The 22,704-nt window shown below is 34.0% G+C and overlaps 1 protein-coding gene across 1 annotated transcript in view; it reads left to right on the forward strand.

Annotated features, from left to right (window-relative positions):
- gna12a (guanine nucleotide binding protein (G protein) alpha 12a) overlaps nt 1-22,521 on the forward strand; it is a 56,809-nt gene extending 34,288 nt beyond the window's left edge. The window contains 2 exon segments of the mRNA NM_001013277.2: nt 16,883-16,933; nt 19,130-22,521. Coding sequence (NP_001013295.1) covers nt 16,883-16,933; nt 19,130-19,699 — 621 coding nt within the window. The 3' untranslated portion in view covers nt 19,700-22,521.
- The last annotated feature ends 183 nt before the right edge of the window (nt 22,522-22,704 follow it).

Consider the following 22,704-nt stretch of genomic DNA (forward strand, 5'->3'; position numbering starts at 1 on the left):
GAAAATGCTTCTTGATTTAAGAACTTTTAAATATTTGTAAGTAAAAAAAAGCAATTTGTTGCAGTGCAGGGTTTACAGTGAATGTCAAGTTTGCAACCATGCATGTGTTAATAAAAAACAGTTTTTCTACTGTTTTGATATTGCTTAATTATATAATATCAAGTTGTTGTTTTTTTGCAACAATATCTGAAATTTTAAAGCAGTAGCACAACACCTCAGAAGGAAGTTGAATTAAAAATAAGTGACTTATTGCATTTGAAGCTGAAAGTTTTACTTTCACTGTTATGATTAAAACAGAAACATTTTGTGGTATTAATAATGATATACAAGAGTATAACAAGTATATACAAAGTGCAATAAATTTAAGTTTCAACATCACTATTGTTCTCTGGAAATTAAGGGTTTTTACAGACATTGAACTAATTTATTTTGCTTTATCTGAATGTGTAATAAAACTCAAGACACAAGTCAATGTCACTTTCATGTCCATGAGAAATGTGTGAGGATTAGTGTAGAAATGAAGTTTTGAGCCCTTGTGAAACAGATGGAGAGTGGGCTGTTCTTATTGAAAGCAGACCCAAGGGGAGCATCGAAAACTGGGAGAGGAAAAACTGACTTTACAGGCAGCCTTGTCCTTGGATGTTTGGCTGTTGTTGAAAACGTCATACACCCACACTGTTTTTCTTGACTATTTTTTTTTTATCTCCCACTCTGTTTTTATTCCACCCGTCAGTGGTTTGTTTCAAAGCCTGTCGAGGGTCAGTCTCCCAGAGGGGCCACCATTAGGCGAATGGATAAGATATGAGCTGAACTGATTCAGACACAGGAGAGAAAAGAGGGAAATGTCCGCTGGGTGCCGGAGGAGGAACAAACACGCCGCTCGACTCTTAGTCTCACGCTTTTTACACTTTCTCACATTATAAAGGACTTGACAGACTGAGTTTGCTGCTGAGGTCATGGTCACAGTTCACTTGAACTGAGCTGAGGACATCGTGACACGAGGACTGTAGAAACTTGTGAGGAAATCAGTACAAACACAGTCAAACCAACTATTTGAAAAGCTGGATTCTGAGGGTCAAAAAATATTGAGAACATTGACTTTATTTTGTGCAAAATAAGTTATTATTAATACATATTAATAATCAAAAATAATATTTATTTCATATTCTAAACATTTTTGGCATAAAAGAAAAGATTTATTATTTTGGTTTAAACAATGTATTTTTGGCTATTCTTTTAAAAACACTCATGAATTAGGAATTTTTGTTATATGTCTCAGTTTACTATGTTTTTCCAACCTTACAAATATAAATAAACAATAGATAATGAATAAATAAATAAAATTGTAAGAAATATTATTATTATTATTATTATTATAACCTTTATTTTACCAGGAAAGACACATTGAGTTTAAAAATCTCTTTTACAAGAGCGTCCTGGCCAAGATCACGCAGTACACAAGTCACATGAGTCCAGCAGACAACAAACAAAAAACAATTTAAAGCATGAAACATGACAAACATGAATCACACTGACAACTATTCAAAACATCTACAAACCTGTGTTTCAACTTCTGAAACTTTTATAGTCTTTTTAAAAGAATGTAGTAAAATCAAGTCTTTGAACTGCAACTGTGTTTGCAGATTATTCCAAGCAAAAGGTGCTGCGTACTTAAAAGCCTTTTTTCGCATCTCAGTCCGCACTTTAGGGACAGAGAGTAAATAAGTATCTTGTGACCGAAGACCAAAGAATGTATAAAATAGTAATTTAAATATACAATAACAATTGTGTTTGACCACATAATTAAAAACAGTCAACACTTTCTATGGTAATTAGTTGGATGTGTCTTCATTGACATCACTTTACAATGATCAAAGCACATTTATGGAAAAAAGTTTCTAGAAAGTCAAGACGGATGATTTAGGTGTCTGCATCAAAATAATTATGCAAAAGTGTTTTTTGTATATAAAATGTACATATAATGAATTAAATGTGGGTATATAAAAATCTTTCAACTTGATTCAGCATTATACACAGTTGAAGTCAGAATTATTAGCTCCCCTTTGATTTTTTTTACTTTTTTAAAATATTCCTTAAATGATGTTTAACAGAGCAAGGAAATGTTCACAGTATGTCTGATAATATTTTTTTCTTCTGGCGAAAGTCTTATTTGTTTTATTTCGGCTAGAAAAAAAGCAGATTTCCATTTTTTATAAACCATTTTAAGGTCCAAATTATTAGCCCCTTTAAGCTAATTATTTTTATTTTTTTACTGTAAGCTGTATAGAAGTCTCTTGAAAAATATCTAGTAAAATATTATTTACTGTCATTATGGCAAAGATAAAATAAATCAGTTATTATAAATTAAAAATATGATTAAAACTATAATGCTTAGAAGTGTGTTGAAAAAATCTTCTCTCAGTTAAACAGAAATTGGGGAAAAAAGAAAAAAGGGGCTAATAATTCAAGGGGGCTAATAATTCTGACTTCAGCTGTAAATATTTACGAAATAATAATAAAAAATTGTATTGTGAACTTTTCAAAACTGATTTAAATGATTAACAAAATGATTAAATTAAAGTGTCACACTTATATTTTACATCTGAAAATACCCTATGTTCTAATCTGTACATGTATTGTGATGAGAGTATTTTCATACTGAACCATGCAAAGCACAAAAGTGAAGTGCAGTGCTTTAGTTTTGCCATTTTTATCAAAATGTGCGTATTAAATTTGTTTATAATAATTTTAAGAGAGACTCTATCCATATGTTATTTAGTCAGCTGTTATTTCTTGTTCTAAATCAGGCGTGCCCAAACTCGCCAGTGTCCTGCAAACTTTAGCTCCATCTTCCTTCAACACACCTGCCTGGAAATTTCTAGTATACCTAAAAGAACATGATTTGCTGCTTCAGGTGTGTCTATTCTAATTGATGTTAGGACTAAACTTAACAGGACTTAATAAAGGATTAACAAAGGGACTAAGCCGACAAGAAAATGAATGAATGAATGTAATCTGAGACACGTATTTCCCCAGCAGGCACAGGCTGTCAACATGATGTCAGATTGACGTTGTACCCCAACGTCGTGGGACGTTGCAGTTTGTTTGAAATTAAAATCGAGTTGACGTCAGAACCCAACATCAGGTCGACATCAATATCTAATGTTGGACAGACGTTGCATTTTGGTTACCTTCCAACGCAACCTAAAATCAACCAAATATCAACATCTAATAATGTTACAGCTTGTCGGTGTGTGGACATTACCGGCATATTTTAGCTGCCATACCTGACAAAAAAAAGTCAGTATTTGACGTCAGTATGACGTTGGTTTAAGATGTTGGTTCGACATTGATTTTGGTCCAACAAAACCTAATTTCAACGTCATATTGGACGTTAAAATAATGTTGTCTTAAGATGCTGGTGATCTAAATCTAACCTAATATTAACGTCTTATTATGTTTTGTGTCTGCTGGGTCCAGTGAGCATGGGCTGTAACAATTGCAAATACAATCTTTGAAGTGGTCTGTATTTCAGCATTGAGCTGCACAACTTTCGTTTTTTATATTTCTAGAAGTTCAGCTCATGTTATTGTTAACATACCTCTGGCATAATGCGAGTCTCTGAACTGTTTTCAGAGTTCCTGACATTCATCCATTTTCCTTCTACTGGTCTCCTCCAAAGTCAAAAATCATAATATGTGTCTGTCCGCAAAGATGAAAGGCAAGGTGTTTGGTTACAGCCAGATCAACAGTGTGGGAGCAGGCCGAGGTTCAGTCAAGTTCTGGAGGTGAAGGAGCTCCATGTGGGGGATTAATATGAGTTCTCTGCTCGCATCCAAACCAAACAGGCAATCCCACTCCAAGAGCCGGGAAATCTAGCTCTGTTTGTTCTGCGCGAGGATTATTTACACAGTGTGATATTTACTAAGGCGAGGGTGGACATCATCATTTTCTCTCTTAAATGACCAGAAATTAATTTCAATTCTTAGATTTTTTGGAGGTGATATTTATAGCATTATTTACATTCTTTCTTTCATAAAGGAGAAGTTTTGTAGAATGTTAAAGCTCAACATTTTCTGAATGGGCTGGGTCTTAATTTAACACTGGCAAATTGTGTGTAATTGGATTTGGTAGTTATATAAAACATTTTAAAATTAATTTAATCAGTGAATAGTTATGTTTTAGGCCCTGTGTACATGTGTCAGGATTATAAACACTCCTACTGAGCCCAGCTTTTATTGTGACCCATTATTTAACATTTCTTTGCCCATGCACTAATTTTATGACACACTGCAGCCCTGATGATATTGTCTTGTTTCTTTTTCCCCTTTTCTCCAAATTTATATAGATAAACATCCTAGTTTTTTTTTTTTGTGAAATATCTAATAGTTTTTTTTTTAATGTGACCCATTATATTGAATGCATCACATTAAAGTTTCTATGGTGATGCACAAATTTTCTAACATAAAAGCACTGACAATATTGTCTTTTGTTTCTTTTTCCTTTTTTCTGGAAATATCAATAAACAACTTAATTACTTTGTGAAATATCTATTAAATAATCTAATAGATCTATCTAATACATCTAATAGATATTCAGATTCAGAAATATATGTTAGAATGTGTATTTCATCATTTAAACAGCTTAATATTGAATATATTAGATCTATTAGATCTATCTAAGCAACTGGATTTTACAACATATTAATTCATCAACTATGTTTAAAAAACTATTTTACGAAGCATAAGTATTATAATTTGCATGTGCTTATGTTTATTTAAATGTCTGAAGCCTAATATAAACATTATTAATTTGAAATCACTGATAAATCACACTGAGCTTGTTTTCCCCTGGCAATTGCAGTAAAACAGATTTTAATTTAGCTGCTGACTATGCGACACACTTAACTGTCTAATCACACCAGTGTGATTGTTTGCAATAAAGGGTTAAATTGAAGCAAAAGTATAAGCCATACTAATAAAATTATTGTAAAACTAAAAAGTATATATCAAATATATAAATGACAAAACATATACTACAAAATAATAAACTAAACTTAGTTGGAGTTGGAAACCTAGTTGCTCCCCAATAATTGTCATTTGCATTTCTTTTAACTTACAAATTGAAATAAAATAAATAAAAAAGAGCTAGATCAAAATAAATACAAAAATATGTTGCCATACAAATAAATAAATTAATAAGACCAAAAACATTAACTAAAATAAAAATGAAAACTCAAACTATAAATAAAAACTACAGTAGTTTCTTAGTGATACTAAAATGAAGCACCAAAAATGATACTATTATATAATGGAGACCCTCTGTTCATTAAATAAATCTATTATTTTGCTTTAAATTGAATTCAATTCAATTTAAATTCATCTTTATTTCTATAGCGCTTTTACAATGTAGATTGTGTTAAAGCAGCTTAACATAGATAGAAGTTCTTGTAGATTGAAACTGGGTCAGTCCAGTTTTCAGAGTTTAATTCATTTTAGTTTAGTTCATTTCAGTTAAGTTTAAATTTCACTTCTGAAAGTCCAAACACTGAGCAAATCCATCAACGCACAGCTTCACAAGTCCCAAACCAAGCAAGCCAATGTCGACAGTCACGAGGAACAAACTTCACCTACTGATATAGATCTTTTGCTTTTACACCCATTTCTGCAAGTCATTTGCATACATGCTTTTTTTTTTACTTTCTGATAAATGTCTTTATTTGTATCAGTTTTTTTTTAAACAAAAGTTTGGAATGAAATAAGAATGAGTTAAAACGAAACCATTCCTTTGAACCAGCCAAACAACATTTCTTGGAAAAAACAGGAACATACAGCTGCATTTCAGGTTTCGACACAAGCGGTTTCCTACAGAGAGAAAAATGAAAACACGGGCTGATGTGTCTGTTCTCAGTCACCGTGGATCAGTAATCCACCAACAAAGCAAAGCAAAGCACAGCTGCTGGATCTGGCAGTTCAACACCACTTAAACATCTCCGCTCACCACCGAGGAAGACTTTACTGTCAGATATAACAAAGTGTGAGGTGAAAACAATCCCTGACAGACTCGCCCGAGCTCCAGAAAAACATTTGTTCACATGAGCTTCTTACGAAACGGACTAAACGGAGAGACTAATTCAGTTTTAGGTTTTTTCTTAAACATGTTTTCCTTCAAGGCATTTGCCTCAGTTCCTTATAGAGTCAAGGGTCGTGTGCATTTAATTGGATCTGGTTTGTGTTTATTTGAAGAGGACTGTAGCGCCTGGGAAGTGAAGGGTTAAGGCCTCTGTACATGGCCGTGCTCAATCACTGCACAAATACCCATGGGCACAGTTTCCTCCGTTGTGCTGAAGTTGTGGCCGTGGCGGAGCTTTTTCCCACACTCTCAACAGGCCATCATGCGCACATTGAGCTCAGATTGAGGGAGGAGGGAGATTGGAACTTGATTGGCCAATAAGCTTCAGTGTGTTTGGCTGTGTGTGGCACGGACCAATCAGAGGTCAGATTGGGGTCAGTTGACAATTCTCTGCTCTACTGCAGCTTCTGACATCATACTTTATGTTCGGTGTATTTGCTACACTGTTAAAGGTGAATTGTTTCTTTAAGCGAAGAAAACAATTGCCTTAAAAGCAACAAGTTGACTTTACTTAAAACAATGTAAGTGAACCTAATTGTAACTTGGAACTTTTAAGTTGACTTAATTCTTTATAAAAATGCTAATTTTACTTACTCAACTTATAGATTTTTACTTTGTACTAAGCACTTGCATAAGTAACATTTTTGGCCACAAAGTACACTGTAAAATCTTGATTAATTGAACATTTGGACTCAATTAAAATTAATGAATGATTATTTTATTTATTTAGATTTTTTGCCCTCCGACAAGTTTTGACCTGGATAAGTTAGATCGATTATAGGTTCTGAATGTCTTTTTCAATTACTTTTCGATTAAACGGCCAGTCCCAGCCCTACTTTTGAATCACATTATGGTACCTTAAATTTTTTTTTATCTTTCTTCATTTTTAATAATTTAAAGTGATATTTTCTGTTATTTTACAGATTCATTTATATATTCCCTTAACTGCCCCACCAAGAAAAAATTGTTTAGATTGTATTTCTTAACTCCTTTCTAGTTAACACACTCAATGCATTATTTTTCAACACATACATTAATTTCTAAAATATCAGCCTTTACCAAATGGTTGCTATGTCGGTTTATGGTAATAGTACCGGAATTAATATATATAAAACATTTTTGAATACTAAATCATCAAGTATACCTTTTTTTTTTTTCTTTCTTTTTACAATAAAACCCAAATCAAGTGTAGTAGTGCAACAGGATTATGTTTGTCTGATTATTTTGTTAACCAACAATTCTCTGTGTGAATTCTCAGCCAATCTTTAAATGACTTTAACAGCCATTATTTAAAACAGTAAAAACATTAGGTAGAGCAGGCAGTTTAAGGGATATTATCACTTACACATCATATTATTTAAAACAACTAAAATGTCTATAAAAGTAACTTTGTTAAACTGTAGGGTTTAATAATTAGATTTGAGTCTTTTAAATCCTACAGTGTAAAACATTTATCTATATATTTTATGTCCCTATAAGTTAAATTTGTTTTAACTTTTAATGTGTTTTTAAAGTTGAGTTTAACTTTTAATTTTTTGTTTTTGCTTGATTGGTTTTGGGTTAATCTAACTGTATTTAGCTTCACAGAATTATCAGTAATTGTATTAATATATAATAATTAATGTTTTTATTTATTTATTTATTTTTAGTATTTATTTGATGGGGACATCCAGGCTTTCAGATTGCTGGCAATGTACAACATGGCTTTGGCATATACATTTTTTTTTAAATTTGTCCCAGAAGTGTTTCGTTTTTTTGTTAGTTTCTACATCATTTTTTTATTCTTTAGTTTTTTTGTTTTGTCGAGTTTTTACTGTAATTTTATTATTATTATTATTATTATTATTATTTATAATGGGTTCACTATTGCAATTTATAATAACTAAATAGAAACTAGATATTTTTACGAGAGTTAGTTCTAGATTCATGTCATGAATGATGTTGCATTCATTCATTCATTTATTCGTTTTTTCTTCGGCTTAGTCCCCTATTTATTAGGGATCGCCACAGCGAAATGAACCACAAACTATTCCGGCATATGTTTAACGCAGCAGATGCCCTTCCAGCCACAACCCACTGGGAAACACCCATATACGCTCATTCACACACATACACTACGGCCAATTTAGTTTACCCAATTCACCTATATCACTTTGGAATTGTGGGGCAAACCGGAGCACCCGGAGCAAACCCACGCGGAGACAGGGAGAACATGCAAACTCCACACAGAAATGTCAACTGATACAGCAGGGACTCGAATCAGCAACTTTCTTGCTGTGAGGTGACAGTGCTAACCACTGAGCCACAGTGACGCCTCAATATGTTTTAGTTTGTTTAAATTATGTGACTTTTTAAATTAACAAAAAATACAATTCCTTTTTATATTTTTACTGTAAATAAGTGTATATTGTTTAGATATTGTCCATATATATTTGAATAACATGCAAAATAGTATAAAATATTTAACGAAAATATTTTACTTATTTAAAGAATAACTTTTTTAAAGGAACACAAAAGCGCAATGTAATTATTGTATGTATTCATATTGTAAAGCGTGGCAGATATCCCAGCGCTGCTATCAGAAATCTATGTGATTTCCTGTCTGTGTTACATTAAACCCTTATACTGATGCAGTGCGTAAGTGTATGCGTGTGTGTATGTGTGTGCGTGTTGGGGTGTTGGGCTTTAGTCTGTTTTAGTGGGCCTGTGCTGTTCTGCTAATCCCCTGTTTTCACACACAGCTGTTTCCTGTAGGGAACATGGTCCAGGCCGGGGCCCTTTGTGAAACACACACAAAACTAGAGGACACAATTTGCTTTTCCAGACAATGTTCACTGAAACGCCAAGGCCGCAGTGTCTGCCATCCAAAAGCCAGCGTGAAAACAACTCAGTCAGGAAATAATGCTCAACACAGCAATTTAGTTCATCTGTCTATTGACTCATTCTATAGGGAGTCTGTTCGGTTCAGACAAGACACTGCAGGTGAATCGGCTTAAAAATTAACTAGCAGTTATCATCTTACTACCCCAGTTGATTGATTACAATGGGAATGTCAAACATTTTATTTTTTGTTTTGTATTTCAAGTTTTCTAAAATGTTATATTTAAATGTGAAGGCATTTCCAAATCTGAACATTCAATGAAGTCAAGTAAAAAATTTGGTAACAGTTTATTTTAAAAGGCACCTATGATGAAAATCTTTTGTAAGCTGTTTGGAAAGAACTGTGTGTAGGTATAGTGTGTCCACAGTCATATTGGGGTGATATAAACACAATAAGTCTCCTTTTTTTAATTTCCTGACATTAAAATATGATCCAAATGCCTTCCATTTTGAAGCCCACCGCAACATGACATAGAAGTGTGGTTTCCCTACCCACCGAACTGATTTACAGCCACATATTAACATGTCTCTGTAGTAACGCGTATAATCACATCAACAAGACAGTACGTGCACAAAGCAACTGGGCTTAAAAGATCTGTTCAGCTTGCTGTGATCATCAATCATCCTCAAATGTGATCAAGAATGAGTTTTGCAAGTTTAAAACGTTGTAAAACAGTGCATGTTTGTAATGAATTACAGCGATTTTATTGTCTTTATCACCACAGCTGCATGTCAGTACAATTATACAAGAAGATGATTCAATCCTAGTTTGTGGACGTTAAATCAGGTTTATTTTGAACATCAACATAACGGATATCCATACAGCAGTGGATATTAATGTGTATCCTGTCACATTTCCCGTGCAAAAACAGTGCAAAGTTAAATGTTCTCGTTGTGTGTGTGTGTTTATGTGTATGTGCATGAACTTCGTAACGACATTGTGTGCGACTCATCGTTGCAGAAAGGCTTGAATTAACTCCACAACAAATACATTAAATAATCATTAGGAAAGTTCTTACTGTAGTATTTCTCACAAACGTTACGCGAGATCCGCTCCCTTCATGTCTGTCACTGCACTGTTTATCTGATGGAGAAGGAGACAGAGACACGCATGTGGGAACAGTGTGTGGGTAGAATTGGCATTAAAGGCGCAGGCAGCAAAAACATCTACATTGTTTTCAATTCCAATATTCTAAAATAGATATAATAAACCATCTGATGATGTTTTGAGTTGATACTTTACAGACACATTTTGGAGACGCAAAAGACTTAAATCTTAAATCTTTAAAAAAGGGTTAAAATAGGTGCCCTTTAAGATACAATTCTCGAAATGTATAAAGTATTAATTATGACTTTTATTTAAATAATATCTTATTTTGCTACTTATTAATAGTTGAATTGGTTAGGATTAAAAATGTAAAATTAAATCATGCAGAATATACTTTTTAAGTACAATTAAGCCACTATAGTTAATAGAGAAAATTGGTAGTTAGGCTTATTTTGGTCAAGCTTGTTTTTCTTTTAGTGCATAGCATCCATAGTTTGATACCACAATCTCTTCAGAATCTGTTAGACATTGCGAATGCTAGTTTTTTCTTGCTATTGTTGATTCTGTGGTTGTTTTTTGTTGTCCATTTGAGCTTTGTTTATAGTTTGAATTTGTATTTTTATTGATACCTGCTTGTTAAGCGTGACATCACGCAAAGGTGGCTTCCGGGTCCAATCGCTTTATCAAAATGTATGAGACTTAACAAATGATAATAATAAACCTTTACAAGGCAATGTAATACTTTTGGAAAATCATGATTGCAATATTTTGCAGTTAAATTCAGAATTATTAGCCCCATAATTTTTTCCCCAATTTCTGTTTAACAGAGAGCAGATTTTTTCAACACATTTCTTAACATAATAGTTTAAATAACTCATTTCTAATAGCTGATTTATTTTATATTTGCCATGATGACAGTAAATAATATCTTACTAGATATTTTTTCAAGACACTTCTATACAGATTAAAGTGACTTTTAAAGGCTTAACTAGGTTAAGGTTAACTGGTCAGGTTAGGGTAATTAGGCAAGTTATTGTGTAATGATGGTTTGTTCTGTAGATTAACAAAAAATATATAGCCTAAAGGGGCTAATAATTTTGACCTTAAAATGTTTTTAAAAATTTTTAAAACTCCTTTTATTCTTGCCGAAATAAAACAAATAAGACTTTCTCCAGAAGAAAAAAACATTATCAGACATAATGTGAAAATTTCCATGCTCTGTTAAGCATAATTTGGGAAATATTTAAAATAAAAGAAAAGAAATCAAAGGGGGCTAATAATTCTGACTTTAACTCTACTATATCCATGCCTAAAATCCAAAGGCCAGAAAGTGATACATTTTTTATAAATTGTTCAAATACTGGAGTCTGTGATGCAGCGAGTCAGAGTCTGTTGTATTCACTATGATTTTAAATAGAATTCAATTTAATGTGTGATATGAATTCGTCATAAAGGAATATTTTATCAATTCAAACGAGTAATGAAAACAGCGTTCTATACGTCACAACCTAACAAGCGGCCTTTAACATGTGGCAAAGGGACTACCAATGAAGCTAGTATTTGGGCTAATTTGGGTACATTTACAGTCTTGATAAATTAGTTCCCTTGTTGTAAAATACATAAAATGAAATGGAAACTACAGTGGTACCTGACATTCCTGTTTATTTCTTTTTTTACATGTTACAGTTTTAATAGAGGGAATTTTTTATCTCTCTGTATTAGGACTGGGTGTTTTGAACTAAAATCTAAATCTCGATTAGTTAAACATTTTAACTCGATTACGATTATTGAACGATAATTTTTTTTTTTGCCCTCATAGTTCATGGACAAGTTTTGCACTGTAAATATGCTCACATATTACAAGTGAGAAATTTTGGAATGAAGGTTGCATTACTTGACTTTAAAATAACTGAAGGAAACACAGACTATCTACTATCTATTTACTGAACATCAACGTTGAACAACTGAAATTAAAACACACACTGCCTAAATCGAACAGTCACTTTTTTCTTATAGAAAAAGTGAAAATAAATAACTTGCACTTTTGGATACAAAAATTCAATTATTTAATTTTATTTTTAATTTTAGTTATATGTTTTTCATATTAAAAGTAGAAAATAAGCTGTATATTTTGATTACTTTCCGATTAATTGTACAGCCCTACTGTGTAATTCAGAAAATACTGCAAACAAACAGAAAATAATACACGATTAATAATAAAAAAATACCTATTTGCTAGAATAAAATGTATATATGCTCAGGCAAGTTATGTATGAACAAATTCTGGGGACAAATATCCTTGGAAAACATAGTTGATTAAAACTGTAGAAACAAGCCATTAATTCAAACCAACAATAGCCTAGTGGTTAGCGCGCTGACATATGGTGCAATTGCACATGAGGGCGTCGCGAGTTCGAATCCCGGCTTGATGACATTTCCCTACCCTATCTCTCTCACTTCGCTTCCTGTCTCAATACTGTCCTATCTAATAAAGGCAAAAAGGCCAAATAAATAAAGTAAAAAAAGTACACAGTTCACTTGTAAGTGTTTGTTTTATATATAAAACATACTTATAAGTGAATTTTGGATTGTTGCTTTTCTTCATCTGATTCAAGAAATACTTTATCAACAGTCAAAAGCCCAAAAATTGATGGTGTTTTTGTCTGCAGTGTCTCTCCTTTGACAGAACTCCAGATATTGGACAACAAATGCAATAATCAGCAGATTGTGGCTTATGAAGGCAGCAGACATAATTGATTTTTGGAAGAGAGAGCAGTGTGAACATGCCGCCCTGACACCAATCACCCTGAGCTTCAGACGTTTAATCCGTCAGCTTTATTTATGGATCGGTCTCTGAACTCTGACCTGAATCTTCTGCAGTTTTAGGAGTGAAAGTCTGAGAAAAGCATCCATGTGCCTGTTCTTTTGTAATATTTGGAGATTATAGGATCCATTTATTACGGACAGTGTTCTGTAATGTAAACAGATCCTAATGCAATGTGTGCTCACGACTGTAAAATGTGGTAATGTGCACTTAACCGAATATTGGTCCAAGGGAGCGATACTTCAGAATGATTTTTCATCTGACTCCCACTTTACGGAGTAACAGGAGATTATGGGCATTATGTGTAAAAGCGTTCGCGTTTGAGAGTTGACTGGAGTTTCTGCTGACGGGCAAATGTGTGGTATGAGTGACCCGCGTCATTCTCAGACAAAGATAGGAACATCCTGTTACTTTTAGACTTTCCATGCCTGAATTAGAACAGCTTTTGGGGTCACGTTGGCCCGTTTGTCTTTTTAAAATTGTTGAAATGCAGTTTTAAAGTCGAGAGCAAATCAGACACTCAAAATGTGTTTTCTGTTTTTCATCCTGCTTTAGTTGAAGTAGATGGATAAACTAGTTTGGGCTTTGTAAGAGTATGTGTACAGTTTAGGTCTGAATTATTAGCCCTCCTGAGTTATACCCACTTGTATATTTGTTCCTCAATTTCTATTTAACGGAGAGAAGAACACATTTTTAAACATAATAGTTTTAAAAATATTTTTAATAACTTTAAATTTATTTTATCTTTGCCATGATGACAGTACTTAATATTTTACTAGATATTTTAAGACACTTCTATACAGCTTAAAGTGACATTTAAAGGCTTAACTAGGTGAATTAGATTAATTAGGCAAGTCATTGTATAATGATGGTTTGTTTGGTGGACAATCAAAAAAACTATTGTGAATAAATGTAACCTTAAAATGACTTAAAAAAAAAATAAAAACTGCTTTTATTCTAACCGAAATTAAACAAATAAAACTTTCTCCAGACGAAAAAAACATTATCAGACATACTGTGAAAAAATTCTTGCTCTGTTGAACATCATTTGGGAAATATTTGAGAAAGTAAAAAAATACAGGGCTAATAATTTTGACTTCAACTGTATTATCTAATATTATTTTGAATATTAGATTTTTAGCTCATAATTACATAAACATATAGCTACAATTTAGAGTTGTGTTTGAGTAAAACTTATTTTTGTTTTCCAAAATCATCAGTCTAATGCATTCGAAAAAGAAGTGAGAAAGAAATATTTTTTCAAATGCTTTGGACTCATGATTTTGCATACTTAAAAAAGTATCCAAAGAGCATTATTTACCTCTGAACCTCCTTTTGTTTGATTTAGATCAGGGGTTCTCAACTGGTTTGGCCATGGAACCCACATTTTTACATGGTCATCAAGCCGCGACCCAAATTTTTAGGAACTATAATACAGTTTAAGTAAGCCATCATAAATACTTAATTTGTATTTATTTGTTAACATAAACAATAGTGACAGATAAATCATAAGAAATTCACCAAGACTTACAAATAAACAATATTTTATTGCTGTCATTTAACAAAATGGGAAAAATTATAGAAATATTACAAAGTAAAAACGACAAAAACTGTTAATAATAAACTGTCAATAAAACATGTTTTTTGGTTTCTAAAGGTTGCTTTTATTTAGAAGGTTTTATGCTCTCTTTTGAGAGCACCTCTCTACATATGACACTGAGGCTTTAAGTCTTTTACATATTCGGGGTCGTACTTGCGCTTCGACATATTTGTTGCAATAATTAAATTAAATTTCACATCTCAAACGGTTGCCTGCTGCCTGCCTTTTTGACCATCTGCCTGTTTATCAACCATGACTCTGGATTGCTTCTGTATACATCGGTTTGCTCCTTTGTTGACTGTTGCTTGCCGGATCATCCTGCTAATAAACCTTGCATTTGAATCTGCATCCCTTTGTCCAGCGTCCCTGTCACATTACACTATGAATTTACTATATTATATTTATTATTATGAAAATGTTATCCCAATAAAAGAAATATAACCATGTTGCTCAAACCCAAAGCTAATACATAGAGTAAATACAGAGATATTATGAATTTTCAAGTATACAGTATGTCTATCAAATCAAAAACTATTATTTTATAGTATTATTTATAGTATTATTTTACATCCAAATGCTTTTTCAGATGCCAAAAGCGAACAACACATAGTAATATTTGCTCACAGTGTGTTGTAATACTAAAATATTGACCTTAATGTTTACATTCCTTGCCTAATCTCTAAAGCTCAGACAGTGATTCATCTTTTATAAATCATTAAAATATTTATGTCCAAGTTGCAGTAATTCCAGAAACCGTTTTGCTAGAATGTGTGATATGACTAATCTGTCATCTGTTATAAATGACTATTACTCTATAAGTTGAAATAACAGTTGAAACAGTATTTTATGCATCACAACTTAACAAGCAGTGTATTTTCAAATGTAACGTATTCCTGTAGTGTAAAGCAGAATTTTCAGCATTACTTCAGGCAAATAGCAAAATTTCTCTGGCCTCACAATCAGATTTTGCTTGGCCCACATGCTGCAGTGAATTTACGTTACATGACTGGATCAAGTCTGGCTTCCAGACATGGGCCAAACATGCACTGTAAAAAATAATTCGTAATTTTACGGTTTATTTCCGACAGCTGGAGTGCTTGAATTACAAAGATTTAGGGATTCAGGTTGAATTAAATTTCAACCTGAATGATGGTTGAATGAAATTTACCCAAAATTGAAATTTAAGTAAATTTCTGTAATTTAATTTCCATTATTTTACAGTAAATTTCTGTAATTTAACGGTCCTTATTTTACGTTTTTTCCAGCACCCCAGCTGCCGGCAATAAACCGTAAAATTACAGATTTTTTTTTTTAACAGTGTGGCCAATATCTGGGTCAAGTCTCAGCCAAAATAATAACCTATAACTGGCCCTGATCTGGGCCAAATAAGTTAGTGTGTCACGACTGCAATGAAATTGATAAACCCATGAAACATTGTACAGTAAGGGCATGCTTTTTCTAGAAGTAACCTGATTGGTAAATTTTTTTTCTTTACTAAAAAACTATTTTTATATATTTTAAATGTGGGTCAAGATAGGCCAAACTTACGTGGCCCACATTCAATTCAATTCTATTCAATTCAATTTATCTTTATTTGTATAGCGCTTTTACAATGTAGATTGTGTCAAAGCAGCTTCACGTAGAAGATTATAGTGAATTGAAACAGTGTAGTTCAGTTTTCAGAGTTTAAGTTCAGTTCAGTTTAATATTCATCGCTGGGAGTCCAAACACTGAAGAATAATCCATCAATTGCCAGCTCTACAAGTCCTGAACTATGCAAGCCAGTGGCAAATGTTGTGTGCTGCTTAAAGTTAGTGCCACCTCTGCCAATTCCAGTCCATGTTTGGCCCACATGCTATAGGCCAGTGACAGATGAATGCCTGCTGTGCCAGCTTTATGCCAAATCTGGGCCATAATTCTTTGCTACCTGGGCAGTGTCACGCAATCCTTCAGAAACAGTTTTTGATAAACTGAAAGTTAAAAAATACAGTATTTAATTGAAATAGGCATCTTTTAAAATGATGAACATCTGTCACTTTTGATTAAGTTCCATGTTTGAATAAAAATATAAATTTCTTTCCAAAAATATCACTGATTTTAAATTTACCGCACAACGGATGCGCTGCTTAGCATAGCAACACGGTGCACACATAACAGTTGAAAGTAACAGTCGCCGACTTGCAGAGCCAGTGTGCGTGCACTTATGGATATCTTTGCTTAGAATTCTAAAATTTATGGCGCTGTGTGGCGTGGCGCGTCGCATCCGCTGTGTGACCCCTTTAGAAACCTTAAATTCAGTAATGTGACTTTAATGAGTTTTTCCATCCTGCTTTATTTAATTCAGTTATAAATGTGTTCTTGTTCTATGCATGAAGTAAAACTGCTTTTTTTTTTACAGAGTGAATCAGTGAAATATTTCCTGGACAACTTGGATCGGATTGGCCAACTGGTGAGTCATGATAACACAGCATTATTTATTTGTGCCAATTCTTCATGGTATATTATTGTTTCAAGTTTTCATAATGATTTATCTATTAGATAAGCAATGATAATTATCCGGGAAGAGAGCTTGACAGAATAATGTTTCCCAACAGTTAAGTTGGGGGCGTTGAAAACCAGAGGCTTGAAAAAATGAAAGTAAAAAGCTCACTTTAAGACTGATATTGGTCAAGGTTGCCAAGAGCACATAGTGTGTCTCAGATGAGTGATTAAAAAAAAGGCCTGGAAGTGTTTTGTGTGCGCATGGAAACCAAGGCCAATGACAAAACAGATTCTTTTGGGTGGGATGTAAAAACTGCTTCCAAGATCATTTTCTCTACCCTTGCGTCAATTTTCGTTAAGGATTGTGTATTTATGACAAAATATTGCCTGGGAAACATCTCTTATTTGACTGCAAAAAAGTAACAAATATCTGAACGATTACGTTTGCAAAAAGTATAGCCATTATGTTGTAATGCTCTTTCATACTGATCACCATTAAATGGTGTAAATGGGCAATGGGCTGACGCTCTTGAATCAAATACTTCTCTATGGAGCTATTCAAATCAGGTATGATGAGTCGCTGCGTTTTCATTTTAAGGTTTAGAATAGCAAACACCTCTTTGTATTGAATACACAAAATATTTGGATAGAAGAGCTTTTTATTTTCCTTTTGAATGTCGAAGAAATGTTCCACATTAAAATGATTTGTCTTTAATGAGATGAAAATATGCCTGGTAACTGTAAAGCATTTTCATTGAATCTCTAGTGGCCCGTTTCCACTGACTGTTACAGTACGATATGGGTAGGTACCAGTCACCTTTATCAGGCTTCCGTTTCCACTGCCAAAAGGGTACCAATAACCTACTATAATGTCTGCAATTATATAAAATATATTAATAAATGCAACATATACGAATACACTCAGACCCTTACAGTCTCCTATATGCTTATTACAACTAATTACAGCTAATTACTAATTACAGCTAATTACAACTACACACAGGATATATTTAGTCCTTATTTAAGTTCAAAAACACACAGCATATAGCCTACAGTCAGTGCAAACCTTTCATCTGTATCTTTAATCTTTATCAGCACATGTAGCCTCTGTTTGAAACTAATTCCGTCATTCCGAGTTCATAATAGTCTAAAAGGTGATGATAATAGTTAAACATGGCAGTGTGTTCATGTTTTAGGTTGCTGAAAGAATCATTTACTGTTTTTTCCAGCTTCTCCTTTGTTTTTTCGTGCTTCACTTTCATGATTGGATGTCAGAAGCACTTCAATAATCACGAGCATTTTGTTATCATGAGCTCAAGAAGTTCGTTATTTCAAATATAGATGCGATCGCGAGCTCTCTAGAGTAAAAGAGAAAGCGATCACACTTTTAGGCAGCCTCGTAAAACAAAAACAGGACACGGCAGATTTTGTACTTCTTGGACTTGTGGATGTTCATCAAGACGACGATAAGGTTTGTTTGAGCTTGGGTCGATCATGGCTTGTTATTATTTGTTAATATTAATACGGTGTAATGTCTCGGCTGTGTATTTAAAAATAGGACTTCGTTTCTTTTAATTCTGCTTGTGTATGCGTAAGTAGCGTATCTCTATTAACCAATAATAGTCAGCTGCACATCTAGCTCTGCCATTTGGTACCCTTTTGTTGTGCTAAGTACCTTTTGTAAAGGGTACCCAAAAAGTGGTATGAAATTCGTTTTTAGGTACCGTTTGACAGTGGAAACAGCCATAAAAGCTTATCGTACCGTACCATACCACTCAGTGGAAAGGGGCCATAGGTGAGGGTATGTATGGGCTTTATCTGATCTTTCAATCTAATATTGCAAAATTATTATAATTAGTTTACAAACTAACAACACCACAGTAAAGAGCTTTCATTTTTGCTCAAACTTTTTGTACAAACCCTTGCCAAAAACTGTGTTTGGGTTAAAAGAACAAGAGTGTTTTTCCAACCAATTACAGACAGTTTAAAGTGTTTAAGCCCTAGTTTAAAATTCCATTCTGCATCCTGTATGTATAAGGATTACGTTGTATTGGACAATAGATGGTTTTTTGAGGCTGTTCGATTACATTTGAGCTAAAAAATGCTATCTAGTGGCAAAAAATGTATTTGCAATTGATTACATTTTCTCAACCTTTTTTTCCAGAGTTATGTGCCGAGTCGACAGGACATCTTACTGGCCCGGAAGGCCACCAAGGGAATTGTGGAGCATGATTTTGTCATTAAGAAGATCCCTTTTAAGATGGTAGATGTGGGAGGCCAGCGCTCTCAAAGGCAGAAATGGTTTCAGTGCTTTGACGGCATCACCTCCATCCTCTTCATGGTGTCCTCCAGCGAATATGACCAGGTGCTGATGGAGGACCGTCGCACCAACCGCCTGGTGGAGTCCATGAACATCTTTGAGACCATAGTCAACAACAAGCTCTTTTCCAACGTTTCCATAATCCTCTTCCTCAACAAGATGGACCTTCTGGTGGAAAAGGTACGCAAGGTCAGCATTTGCAAGCACTTTTCCGACTTTCGGGGAGACCCTCACCGACTGGTGGACGTGCAGGCCTATCTGGTGCAGTGCTTCAACCGCAAACGTCGCAACCGCATCAAGCCACTTTTCCACCACTTCACCACTGCCATTGACACTGAGAACATTCGCTTCGTCTTCCATGCCGTCAAAGACACCATTCTTCAGGAGAACCTTAAGGACATAATGTTGCAGTGACTTTTTGATTGGTTTCTACCATTGTTTGAGTTCATTTTCAGTCATATTTCGGGAGGAAATTACTTTTGGAAAAAACATTTTGATCACTGTGCGTGAGAAAGTCATAGTGCGAGATTATACTCCAGTCAGTTATATCCAAGAGATGGCATTCATATCCAAGAAAATGACACAAATCTTTCTTCGCCATCACTCATTTGCAATTTTTCCTGTGTAACAGGATGTTTGAAGACACCATTGATGGTGGAACTTTTAAGGGTATTAAAATTCGGTTAATCCGTCAATTTAGCATATTTTCACCACTTGTCTCAAGGATAAACTCGAACTTTACACTGGCTCATTTCCCAAATAACATACTACAAACAACTAGCAAACCTGCACTGAACATCCAGCTTGAACAAACATTACTTTCATGTCACTCGACAGATTTATTGTTGATATATTCTAACATTTAAATCACATTTTGCTTTATCTATAAATTATAGATGACATGCAAATTTCTCATTAACAACTAAGCAGGGTTTTTGTACATAGAATGAACAGCGGCTTTTGTATGTGTCTCCTCTGCTTTTCATGTGTCTCTTCACGTTAAGCTACAAGCTTTGAAATATAGAGTAGGGTCAAATCACTGGTTATGCCTAACACCACTAACTTACGATGAACAGCGCATTAATGGTTTTCTTTAAATGTCATGATTGCGCTGAATATATACTATATGAGTAATCATATATTGTTAAGCCAATGTTTATACAATCTGTGTACTTTACAAGAGGGAGTCAATCTGATGCTGTTCAGTTGGTCTATCAACAGATGTAAAGGTTTAATTTCTTCCTCCCTTCTTTGCACACTGAATTCTGAAATTTTTGTATGCGTTCGTTTTTCATATTCATATGCGAAATATTCGTCACATATACAAACCTTGCACATTGAGTATGATACGTATTAAATAATCCATTACGAAAAAACACAAAACATTTCCAAGTCAATTAAAGCAGTGATACTTTGTTCGCCTCTCTTCTCCAAAGTAGAAAAAGAGAGAAGAATAGGCCACATATTGCGTTCATCCAATTCTGCATCAAGAGTAAGGAGGGTTCAGCTCATTGTCAAAGAGCTGCGCTGGATTATCCCGGAATTAATTTATTTATCTCAAACTTTATTTCAGGAAATCAGTGGAATTTTGATACATTGCTTGCGATACTTCACACATTCACATTGGTAAACAAATCCTGAACAGAGACTGGCAGTACTATGGACATTATAATAGATGGCAGCCGCGTTGATGTGTCAAAGCAACGGACCGAAAGCACACCATGCTTTCTATTATAATGTTTATGAGCAGTACGTCGAATGTATGAACACACACACACACCAAACAGCAGCAGGGCAGAGGTGTGCCAGTTACTGAATCCAGGATTCTCAACAGTCCGCTACATTCTGTCTTTATTTTATGCACTGTGTTTGTCATAAAGTTATCTGTAGCTCAAATGTCGGCATTCTGTATTTAGCTTTTCGCTTGTACGATGGCTTTGAACTGTCAAAACACCTCTAAAAACGCTTTTTCAAATGAGAAAAGCAGAAAAAAAATCAAACCCGATTCAAATTTTTTTATAGCGGACGAAAGTTTCGGAGGCTGTGTGTTAATGCGATTGATTCAACGTGAGGTCGAATTTATTTTTTAACATGCAAAAATTATGGATTCAGTGTGCAATAACCTTTATTCTTCAGATCTTGATGAATGGCAGCTGTGAACAGCTGTTTGTTTTGCTTTTAGATTTTGTTGCTGTGGGAGGTCCTATGTTGTGATCCCGGACGAGCCCCCAATTTGTTGCGCCCATGTTACAGTCTTTACATGAACAGGGTGAGAAGTGGCTTCCCTTTGATGCCTGCCAGTGCTGAGGAGAGTTTCTTGAGGTTACTTTTCCACAGATCTGGTTTTGGGATCTGGCCTGGGCGAGTAGTTTCCGTTTCAATGCAGGTGTTACTTGTTAGACTTTTGTTTTGTGCCATCGTTTTAGGCTTTGGGAAAGTGTGAGATATGTTATCAAATAGTTCTAACAAGAGCATCAAGCTCTTCTTGCATTTTTATGTGTGCCGCAATGGACACTGTGCCTCATTTTTTATTCCAAAACAACATTGACAATGTTTCTCTATGCCCTAAAGGTATTTAAATTTTATCCTTCCTCCTAATCACCGCAGTGCCATGTTGGCAGGAAGGCATTTGATCTGAGATATTGGACACACCCTAAACCTTTGTCCCTGACAACTCTTCCCATTGGGAGCAAAACATGTGCATTTACTGGAAGCTCTCCGGTGCATAAAGAAACAGACTAAATTCTTTAACTCAAGGCTGTGTTTATTCTTGTTTCTGTTTTTAGGACCATAAATCTATTGGGAGAGTTTAACGGCAAAAAAGAAACAGACATAAGTATAAAGGTTATTCAAATTTACAATTAAGATAAGCATGTAATTATTTTGATATGAGTATTTTTTTTGGAGGATAGTAATCTATGGAGATAGTAACTGTTTCCAGTCGTGGTTTTAGTCTACTGAAGGTGATTTAAAAACTACAGTATTTATGTTACATTTGCTGCTCTGGTGTTTTTGTCCCTGTATGGATCTCATGAGTGCCACTGTTAACAGGATGTCTGCTTCAACACTCCTTTCAGAGTTTCACTGTACTTCTTTTCCACTTTCATATTTGTTTCCCAATGTTTAATGTATCCAGTGATTGACTGTAAAAAGTGTGAAATTTCAGATAAACTGCAATATGAGTGTTTTGTAAATAAGAACTGTAAAAATACAATAAAACCATGAGTTATACTTAAGGGTTGTTTTGCATATTATATGATTGAATATGCACTGTATCAAAATATCATGTTATATATATATATATATATATATATATATATATATATATATATATATATATATATATATATATATATATATATATATATATATATAGGAGAAAGAAAATTGACCTTTTACAATAGATTTTTCATTATTAA

The sequence above is a fragment of the Danio rerio genome, chromosome 3 (genome assembly GCF_049306965.1).
Source record: "Danio rerio strain Tuebingen ecotype United States chromosome 3, GRCz12tu, whole genome shotgun sequence".
In the NCBI taxonomy this organism is placed as follows: domain Eukaryota; kingdom Metazoa; phylum Chordata; class Actinopteri; order Cypriniformes; family Danionidae; genus Danio; species Danio rerio.